We start from the raw sequence: 11,258 nt of genomic DNA on the forward strand, positions 1-11,258 counted from the left end.
AGGTGCAACTGCTATAGAAAACACTTTGATGGCTCCTCAAAAAATTACACATAGAATTACCATACGACCTAGTAACTCCACTCCTACATACATATCAAAAAAAAAAAAACAACCCTGGAAACTCATATTCAAACAAAACTTGTACACAAATGTTCAGAGCAATAGTGGCAGCACTATACATAATGACTAGAAGGTGGAAAAAACTTAAATGTCCATCAACTGATGAATAAACAAAATGTAGTCTCTCTGTAGAACAGAATATTATTCAGCCATAGAAAGGAATGAGATACTGACATGCTACAAATGCATGACCCTCAAAAACACGATGCTAACTGAAAGAAGCCAGACACAAATGGTCACATATTGCATGACTCCATTTGTATGAAATACCCAGAAAGGAAAATCCATACAGATAGATAAACATTAGTGTTTATCAGGGGCTGCACAGAGGTAAGGACTGGGAAATGACTGCTAATGGGTACCGACTTTCTTTACAGAGTGATGAAAATGTTCTGGAATTAGACAATGGTGGTAGTTGCACAGCACTGAATATACTAGAAATGACTGAATATGTTTATTTTTTTAAAAAATCGCCTGGGTGGCTCAGTGGGTTAAGCCGCTGCCTTCGGCTCGGGTCATGATCTCGGGGTCCTGGGATCGAGTCCCACATCGGGCTCTCTGCTCAGCAGGGAGCCTGCTTCCTCCTCTCTCTCTGCCTGCCTCTCTCCTTGTGACCTCTCTCTGTCAAATAAATAAATAAAAAATCTTAAAAAAAAATGGGGATGATAATAATGGTGGTTGTAAAGGTAAAAAGTAGGATAAATTGTGTATAGTGCCAAGCAGAGGGCCCACTATTAGAAGTTATTCTTAAATATAAAAGACATTAACATGTCCTGGAGCCCCTGCAAACACTTCTTGGAGGAAGAACCATAGAGCCTTCTATCGTGGTCCTTTTTTATTTAGCACATACGTGGAGAAAACCAGCTCAGGAAGATAACTGTAGAAAAGGGAAGGGGAGAAGTAGTGGGAAAGGCGGGAACTCTTCCCAGGTTTGCAACACTGTCCCAGGAATAAGGCGCGCTTTAGGAACCTGCTGCAATACTGTCCCTGGAATAAGGCGCGCTGTCGGCTCCTTGCAGAGCAAGGCTGCATTAAGAAGCACAGAAAACTTTGCACGTGTCATAAACTGAAGGAAGGAGCCCATGCAGCAAAGCATTCTTGGATGCATTAAGCACTTGGCAGGTTTCTATAGTTGCACTCCGACGTGGGTTCATTACTAAAAATCTAAAGTCCTTGGAGCTTTCTCAAGAGGCAGGCTGGGTTTCTCGCAGTGCGCATGTGACCACCCGGACTGCTCAGTAAACCTGACTACAAACCACCTCTCCCGGAATACACCGGGGATCTGATCGCAAACACCCAGTGCAAACAGCCTCCAAGCTAATTCTTTCGTCTTAATCACTAGCCCGATACTCGGACTTTGGGTACAAATAGAACAGAACTAAATAATCCTATCCATTAGTCACCAAGTTCTAGGAGGGGAGAGCAGCGCTCAGAGCCCCACGCAGGGTAGACTAACTTCGCTTTAGCGTACGTGGGTCGCTGAGTGCTTTTCACTTTCTGCAGCCCTATCTCCATCTTTTTCCCCCTGAGGAAGCAAGCGACACCGCTTCATTTGCGGTCTGGGGAACATCGAACATTGCGCGGAGGAATATGTTACAAACATTCCTCCACGAACTCCTGGTTCTAGAGTGAAGTCTTGCCCCTCCCCACCCTCCAAATCTACTTTCCCGATCCAGTACAGCCCCATCTTCCAATCAAATATTTCGTCCTAGCTGGGAGAAGTCAGTTAAACTGCGATTTGGAGTCTCAGTTTCCCACACAAGCATGCCTATTCTTGCAAACGCTCGCCCTATTTTACTTACGCGCCCCGACCGCCAGTGCGCCCCCGTCAGGTCCCACCGAAACCAACCCGAGATAATGCGAACGCTAATAGAGGGCGTCTAACAGACGCGAGCGCGTACACTTTGAACGTACCCCATATATAAGGCGCGCAAGTCTCAGTTTCCGCGCCAGATCAAGTCCCGGCGTCTGAAGAGCACCCACCCGGGTAGTTAGTCCGAACTCTCGCCACCGACCCTAGCGAAGAATTTGTGGTTGCGCTAGGCTTCATCGACAGCACTGCGGACATGCAGCGTGATTTCGGTTGCAGCCCCTACGACGCCGGCTACCGCAGCCTGGGGGTCCAGGTGGAGGAGGAACAGTATGGTCAGTGCCCAGACGGGGGACAGGTGCTTTGGCAAACTGCAGGAAAGGAACTTCCCTGGGAGGGTCGGGTGGACGGGCGGTGGCGCGGCTATCGCCCTCTGTCTTCCATCTCAATCCCTTGCCTCCTCAGCCCACGCAGCGTGGGCTCCAATGCTCCGGCCCCTTTTTTGCTTTTTTCCTTTCCTAGATGCGAAGCCAACCTTGACTTCGTTGGTTCTTATGGGAGGAGGGGAGGATACACGGTCCGAACCTGAGCGCGAAGGGGCGGCTGCAGACTGCGTTGGCGCGGGAGAGCGGAGCTCCCCGAACGAGGAAAACCGGGGGGGAGGCTTTGGCGGCGGCTTGGAGCCCCCGCAACAGCAGGAGGAGCCGGCCCCCCCGGCCCTGCAGGGGCCACTGGTCGTGGAGAGGAAGCAGCGCCGCTACCGCACCGCGTTCACCCAGCTGCAGCTGCAGGAGCTGGAGGGCATTTTCCATCGCACCCAGTACCCCGACGTGTACGCGAGGTAAGTGGCTTGTTCCTCATGCGCGCGCTTCTCCAGGGGCCTCAGAATCTTAGGCTTTCTCCCGGGACCCCTTCCCTCCTCTCTTGAGCCAAAAGCCACTTAGGGGGTTCGAGGGCGCCAGGGTCCGTTCTTGCCCTCAGAGGTTGGGGCACTGAGACAGTAGCGGAACTAGGGCGAAGCAAGTAAGGGAGGGCGGGTTGATCCCGCTTTTACCTAAAATTTTGGTATTTTGTTCATCGTGATTTTTTTTGCGTTAATTTTTGTATTTTTAATATTGCATTAGAATATTCATCGTGATTGCTCAGTTTTTTCGGCATTTAAAATTTTGCGCACGAGGCGAGTTCGCCTCAACTTAGTCTCGGCTCTGCCACGTGGAGCGCTATTTCCTGGCGGCAGAGTTTCGTGCGTTTAAAAAGCCATCGGACCAGGAACCCTTGTGGTGGGAGCGCGGATCGCAGTAGTGTACAGAGGGGCAGGCCTATTCTGGCCCAGCAAGAATGCGGGGCGGGTGGGGGAGGATCAGGACGTATCTCTGTGAGGTTTTAGAGGCACTTTTTCTGGTTCTGCTGTATTCAGTCTTTGCCCACCAAAGAGCAAAAAAAGAATCTCCCTCAAGCGCTTGGCCAACGGTTTGGAGTTCCTCCTTGAGAGTTCCCCCTCTCCCTTTACGATAAACCCTGGAAGTACTCTGCCTGGTTCAGAACTCCACTTTAAAGGCTTTTGGCGTTTTATTTATTTTCACAGGAAAATAAATAAATAAATAAATCTTTTCCCAAGAAAAGATTTCCAGGGTTGTTCTCTGCTGTTCCACAAACAGAAAAATTGGTTGAGTCATGGTCAACAGACACACTACCAGGAACTTTCATATATGTTCCTTTTTTCTATTTTATTTAATAGAAATAAGTTGTCCGTGGGAAAACTCCTTAAAGCAAGCCTCAAGCTGTATTACAGAAAACTGCACTGGGAGGGGGGAATAGAAATAATGTACATGATATATTTCATTTTATCCACAACTCCAAATACTAAACATTTGCAATTTTCCTCCCACAGAGAAGAGATTGCTGGACGTCTGAATTTGACTGAAGCCAGAGTGCAGGTCAGTAAATCTTAAAAGAGCACTTGGTACAGGGAAGCCATTCTAAAACATACTTGAGATTTTGTCCTGGACATTCTGAAGTTGATGTGGTTTTTTTCCATGTTTCACAAATAAGTTTTGAACATTGGGTGCCTTGGGGATGGGAAATGGGAGAGGTAAGCTGGAGCTTCTGGAAATTTCCCACTACCAGCGGAAATATGATTTTCTAATGGAAAAAAAAAATCAAACACACGGTTTTCCCCAATAAAGTTCTCCTCCTTTTTTAAAAAAATAGAATTCTTTTTTTTTTATTTGACAGAGAGAGATCACAAGTAGGCAGAGGCAGGCAGAGAGAGAGGAGGAAGCAGGCTCCCTGCTGAGCAGGGAGCCCGATGCGGGGCTCGATCCCAGGACCCCGGGATCATGACCCGAGCCGAAAGCAGAGACCTCAACCCACTGAGCCACTCAGACACCCCAGTTCTCCTCCTTTTAACACTGGTATCTTTCAGGAAGGATGTTAGTCCTCCCTAAAGGAATATTTCTATGTAGAATCATGTTGGGACTCAATCACACGTGGGAAATATACAAATTAATGCACTAAAGAGGTAGGTTAAAAGAAGGTTTAACTATACTAAATTACTTGAAATATTTAAAACCAGGTGTAAGCTCTTGGCTAAATGAATAAATTTATAAATCTTCAGACATTGGGGTGAAGGAGTTATTCACACGGAAAACACTTGGCATGAGTAACTAATATATATTTAGTAAACTGAAACTGGGGTAGGAGGGTAGCTTTAAAGTCCCAAGTACCTGATCCTACTTCCTACTGCTATTTTTTGTGTTTTGTAAAGCCCCATAGAGAGTGACAGCCTTAAATTTTTAATTTTTTGGAAGACTTTGATGTCCGCCTGAAACATTGCTAAAATATTAGGATTATGGTAGTAATGGGGAAAGGAAAATTGTCTTGAAGAATGGAACCAAAAAAGGGAACCAATTTTAATAAAGTTCCATGGACCTAAAAAGAGGTGAAATTTAGTTACGTATTGTATACATTCAAATATATGCATTGTAGATGTCACACAAATTCAACTTTATGAAGCTACCAAATGTATAAATGAATATTGTCATGAGGAATCTTTTAACACTCTAATAATTTTTTCCCCTTTTTTGGGTAGTAATACTTTGAAAAGGTGGGTTTTCTGGAATCTGATTATGAGAGTGCTCTCATTTCAGACCAGATTTTAACTTGCGTTAATTTATTTTTTTTAAGATTTTATTTATTTATTTGACAGAGGAAAAAGTGCACAAGCATGGGGAGCAGCAAGCAGATGTAGAGGGAGACGCAGGCTCCCCTGGAGCAGGGAGTCCAATGTGGGGCTTGATTCCAGGACCCTGGGATCATGACCTGAGCTGAAGGCAGATGCTTTTAACCAACTGAGCCACGCACGCGCCCCACTTGTGTTAATTTAAAACACTTTTCAGGAAGTTATTATTAATTTGTTGGTCATGGGATCAAATAGGTGACTATCTGAGGTCATAGAAAATCATAGTCTCATCAAAGATATAGGATAAGTCTTCTACTTTCTCAGGCAGGCTAAGTAATCTCAGAGAAAATAAAGAGGTTTGCTGAGTTGCTTTTCCCCCTCCCTGGGTTTATGTAGTCCTCTCAGTGGATTTCTGAATGGAAAATGGGCCAGAAAATCCAAGTAGAGAAGACTATGCTCTCACATATTTTCAAGCTTTGCAACATGAATTTCCTCCAAGAAACTTTATAAAAGATGCTTCCCCCGAACCTTTTGCAAATATAGGTGATCTCTTTTATGAAACCAGTATTGTGAATATGGACATAATACTGGCCCATAGCAAAATTTGCCAGATGTGGGCTTTATTTAGGTTTAGGAGATTTCACCACTGATACATTAGAATCTCTCCAAAATAAGCTTTACTACGCTGACTTTTTTTCAGCGTGTATTCATCCAGCAAGACCCCAAATCCTAAGATGGGAGAGAGAAAAGGTAGCTGCCCAGAGAGAGAAATGGCCCTTTGTCTCAATTAAAATACTGCAGTTTGGGAACTTCCAAATTAAATACAATGTAAATCTGATTAACTAGTATGCCAAGAGGACAGTAAAGTCTAACTGACAACTTTTTCATCTGTTTGTTTGTTAATAGTTGGAAAACACTCAGGGAGGAGCCTCTTTTGTGAGCCCTACCTACTCCCATTGTTGTTGAATATCTTTCTTAAATGCATAATTGGACCTTCTGGCCTTAGGAATAAGTGATGGGATTGGACCCCCCTAGTTAAGGAGTGGAGCTGGCAGGACCTAAGGTGCCCCGCCCCTGTGGGTCACCGCATCTTCTATCCAGGATCCTAGAACTAGCTAGAGCTGAATGAGTGGACCTTCTGAGCCCAGGGAGGTTTGGAGGGTAAGGTAGATGGGAGCATGCAAAATTGATAGTCACGACAATGGGGTACCCAGTCTCTTTTTTATCTGGGGAAAAAAATTTCTGTTTATTGAATTTGGATTCGGTTAGGTTAAACTTTCCTTAACACTACAGGCTAAAATGGCAAGGCAATGTGAGGGGTTTCAGGAACTCATGTCCCAGCAGTCCCTGGAACCCCATAATCAGGCCTCCTTTTACAAACTTCTTTAGTCCTCAACAAGGCTTAGAAGAATGATCCCTTAAACATCACTGAAGGAAACTTTTCTGTCTAAAACTGCAATGTGCTTCTATGGATTAGTAACTTCAGACTGAAAAGGAGTTTTTCGAAAAAGGGGTGGTTCCCATCAGCATGACTTTATGTCAGGCCCACCTTTATATCATGTTCAGCCTCCCCCATAGCCAGCATGACACTTCCCCCGGTGAGGAGGGAGTGGGAGCAGCTGGACAGCTGATGAGCCAATGTCTCTTTACCCTGTTGCCAGGCATAGGCATTAACGTCAGGGAGCCAGTGCACATTATCACTTAGACTTAACATCCAAAACCTGGGAGGGATAAACATTAAAGAATATTAAAAACAGGAAGAGAGACAAATCAATGTGCCCAAGTCTGGACTAGCCATGACTCACTAAGGATTAGCTGAAGGGAGGTATGTAGTTTGCTTTCCCAGGTTATTTTAGTAATATGGACATAACTCGTCCACGCCCCCCCATTTAAAAGTTCAATGGCAGCATTGCATGTTGTGTATTTTCTATTGTGACATTGACTGTTCAAGTACTAAACCAATCCCTTTCCTCTGATTGAAGGTCTGGTTTCAGAACAGAAGAGCCAAGTGGAGAAGACACCAGAGGGCCCTGTTTAGAAATCTGCCCCCCATTGCTTTGGGCCCTCCTGTGGGGGTGATCTTTGAAGGACCCTATGCTATCCCTGTTCTAGACCCGGGGTGGAGATGTGTTCCTCTGGTGCCTCGGGGGCTCATGCCTCCTGGGCCTCCACCACCACCTGTGTTCCCCGGGCTTCCTCTGCCCCCCGGGCCACCCATGCTGCCAATGCCACCTCCACCACTTTTGCCTCCCTTTGCTCTGGCCCCTGTAGGCATGGCATGGGCCCCTGTCATCAATGGTCATTTTGCAGGGCCCATTTTCTAAAGTGTGGTCTTTATGACAATTTTTCCAAAGGTTTTTTTTTTTTCTGCCAGATATAAATTGTGCATAGCACATCAAGTAATTCTTCAAATAGTTGTTAAATGAATTAAATAACTGAACTAAATCAGTGCCTTTTGTTCTTGATAGGGCATGTTGTATTTTCAATAAAGTTGAAAATAAATAACCTATTGGTTTTTAGTGCCTAATGTGATAAATGCGGTATACATGAGAATAACTAAGGGAATGGCATTCCAACAGAATGTCAAAGAGGCCACCTTTCATAACATAATACCCCTGAGTCCTGAGTCACCATCAAGAGGCCATGCACACCACAGTTTTCCAAGTGCCCGTGCTGGTTTATAGGATCAAACAATCTTCCACATGCCCCATCCTCAACAATGCTCATCCCCACCCTGCCCCATTTGGAGCACATCCCTGTGCAAGTTGGGAAGGGGTGAGTCTCTGATGAGAGGGCAGTGTGTTTCCAGGCAGGGCCATGTTCCATTCATGCCAAGAAGCTCAACAGCCACGGACTGTGAGACAAACTTCCTAAGAGGTTACTCACAGGGCCGTTAAGTGAATGTGACATCCAAACTCTGAATTCTGTTTACTGCTCTCCCCATTTTGTGGAAGTGATAGGGAAATAGAATCATTCTGGTTCAGACACAAGAAGGGGCTCCAAGAAGGTCAGAAAGGGGCTCTTCTCTGTTTTCTTATCCCCACCCCCAGACCAAGAAAGCCTATTACTATAGTTTCCCCACAGCTCAGAGGAAGACAGTCCCACCTTTAGGTAGATTTTGTCCCCTTCAACATCCAAGAAATGGTCCCCTGGACAATGTTCTAGAATTAGCACTCACTGAAAAGAGGCACACCTTTGCTTTTTCATGCTGTCTGCATGCAGAGCTGCCAAGGGATGAAAACAAAACCTAAAATGGGAGGGAGAGGAGGAAGCCAGGCCCACCCTTCTTAAAACATCACTTTTCAGTAAGATTTCTGCTTTTGATCAATGTACAGTCATTTTCTGACCACAATCATGCTATGAAATAACTACAGTGACTTAAGGGTGTCACAGGGGCACAAGAATTTCCTCTCACAGAAAGTGGGTTGGGGAGGGGGAAACCCCAAAGATGAGTTTCACAGAGGTTATATGTTCCTAGTTTGAAGGGAGGCTTTATTATCTTGGGAAAGCCTATGATTTTTTGCAGTGTTTTCCAATACTTTTCAATCCTCTCTTCCAGTCCGTCACATATGGATGTCAAGCATCAGCAAAACAGTTGTATCTAATGTGAGGCTTCTGCAGTGAAGAGGTCTTTGGGAGGGAGGAACATCCAGAAATGCCATCAGCATGCTGATTACCATCTTTACTGGCTAGTTTTGAAACAACCATTCTCTCCCATTGTTGACCATTTTCCTTCTCGTTAAACATCAGGTCCCTGAGTGCTTTAAGTCCTCTTGGAAATACAGAATCTGTACAAATAAATCAAAGTTCCAGGACCACATCTAGCCCTGCCACGCTAAGATTCGAAGTCACACAGTGAGGACCCAGGACACAAATTCTGCCGCTAACTCTCAAATTCAGTCTGGCACAAACATAGAACATGTTTTCCCTCAGGCTGCCTGAAAAAACCAAAAGCACAAAAGGGAACATCCTTTCCCTTAAGTAGATGGGGTCTTCAAAAATTGCATGTACTATTTTGAAAACTATATCTACTTTGAGGTGCCAGAAGGGGGGTGGGATGTGAGCAGAGGAAATATGAAAAACATTTCTGTAGATAATAGGTTCCCCCAATGTCGGTTTTAAAAGGGAGAGGTTTTTTAAAATAATCCCACAAAGAGCATTCGTCTTAAGGTGCATTTCAAATATCCCTAAGCTATAGATCAGGAATGAATTTGTTCTAATATAAGGACATTATTTTGATAAAATCTCTAGAAACTAGCTATCAGCCAATACGTTTATCTGAGATAGAGTCTTTATAGATGGAGGTTTGGGCTGAACTGTAAAAATCACAATTTCAGGAGGAGTACAAGAGTTTTGGCACTTTACAGTAATAATTTTGGATGTGCTCTTTCTAAAGTTGTTTCTTATTGAAGAACATATGACAGGGAGCTTTCACAATAGTAAATTTCATAGTCAAATAAAACAAGATATGAAGTATTTGGTGGGGGGGATAAAGACTTTCTGATTAAAATTAGATTTATGTGACCTGGATCTTGTTTCAAACAACTCTAGTCAGAACCATCTAAGCTGGAAGTGCCTGAGAAATCAAAATCTCAGCCATCATTGAGACAACAAGTACTTATGAGGAAAAAAAAAAAAGGCAAGGAAGAAATGGACTAAAAATAGTTCTTCAGCTGAGCATACAAGGATTCTCCCTTGAAATAGGTATGAAAAGTGACTTTTTTAAAAAGAGAATTACTGTAAATGTGTAAAAAAATAAAGGAATAGAGTTGACCTGAGTTGTTTTCAAAAGAAATCAGACTTTTGCCCAAATTCTGTTCGTGGGGTGTTATACCTAAAATTGGTCATGCTCTGAACTCCTATGGATATACTGTTTTACCACCCAGTCATTCAGTTCCAGTGTGATTCTATGGATTGGTGAAAACCTGAAAGTAAAATAATGGTGTACAATAATAGAGTTATTCCCCCGAAACTCCTGATGGGTAAATTCAACTTCCTCTAATTTGAATCCCAGGGCCTCCTATTGGTGGAGGTGGGGGAGTCGGTACAAAGTGGTACATAAACTAGGGTTCTCAAACCTTGAGTGGAGGGCAAATGATATCATAACATAATCCTCACCCCACACCCTTCTTTCCAAGAATGCTGATCTAGATGATTCTTCTTGGGGGCTTTTCTCATGCTTCCTCCCACTTTCAATACAATAGGATGTCCCAAGGAGAATGAACCCTGGCCTCAGATAGCTCCTCTTCTTCAGAGGCACTTTTTCATTTTCCTTCAGAGTATTTTCACACAAGATCCCATCGGTTTGGCAAGGGAGAAAATCTTGTTTACAATTCCTGCAGTAAAAAGATGGCCATGACAGGGGAACCAGTCCCATCATGTCACTCCACTTTTTCAAGCAAATTGTCTTTCTTCTGGGGGACACTCAGCTTAAAGGAAGAGACAGACACTGGTATTCTCCCTGAAATGGAGGGGGCTTTCATGGTAACCCAACCCAATCCCCCCCATTTTACAGATGAGGAAACACGCCTTCAGGAGCCATGGCATTGCCTGCCCGAAGTAGCATGCCCAGTTCATTCCAGAGAAGGCCAGGCTCCTTGTGGCCATGCCCTCTCCCCAGGACCCAGGATTTCCCAGCTTGCAGGGCGGGCACACACCAACCCAGGTTCAGCTCCTCTGTGCTGTTCACCTCCATCTTCCCAGAACACTTTCCTCCAAGGGGCTACAAACTCAAGGCTCCTCCCCAAGTCTCGGCACTGGGCCATTTTACCTCTAGGAAAAGTAAGCAACTCCCCGTGAAGGCATGCAGGATCCTGGTGTCCACTCTTGAACGCTGAACAGCAGGGGCTTGAGAGAGTGATGCAGTTTGTACCCTCCTCACAAAAGGCCGAGTGAGCTTCCACAACAATAACCCTCATTTCCCCCAATCCTCTTGCAAAGTGGTGCCTGCCAACTGGCAGCACCACACATAAGAAACAGCCAGCTCTGGGCTTGTGATGAATTAACTTTTTTTGTAAAGTAGGCTAATAGTTTGGAAACTGTCATTACGCAATTAGTATTCATTTTGAAATGCGGTTATTTATGCTCTCCCTTGATCAATGTCACACTCTCTCCTTCTCAGATGCCACCGCAATGCTGTGAGGCCAG

The 11,258-nt window shown here is 44.7% G+C and overlaps 1 protein-coding gene across 1 annotated transcript; it reads left to right on the forward strand.

Annotated features, from left to right (window-relative positions):
* The first annotated feature begins 2,186 nt into the window (after positions 1 to 2,186).
* Positions 2,187 to 7,435, forward strand: ESX1 (ESX homeobox 1). The gene is made up of 4 exons (XM_044234704.1): positions 2,187 to 2,265; positions 2,453 to 2,771; positions 3,822 to 3,867; positions 7,094 to 7,435. Exons 1-4 carry the CDS (start codon positions 2,187 to 2,189, stop codon positions 7,433 to 7,435), a joined length of 786 nt encoding a protein of 261 aa, XP_044090639.1.
* The last annotated feature ends 3,823 nt before the right edge of the window (positions 7,436 to 11,258 follow it).

Source organism: Neovison vison, chromosome X (genome assembly GCF_020171115.1).
Source record: "Neovison vison isolate M4711 chromosome X, ASM_NN_V1, whole genome shotgun sequence".
Taxonomy (NCBI): Eukaryota; Metazoa; Chordata; class Mammalia; order Carnivora; family Mustelidae; genus Neogale; species Neogale vison.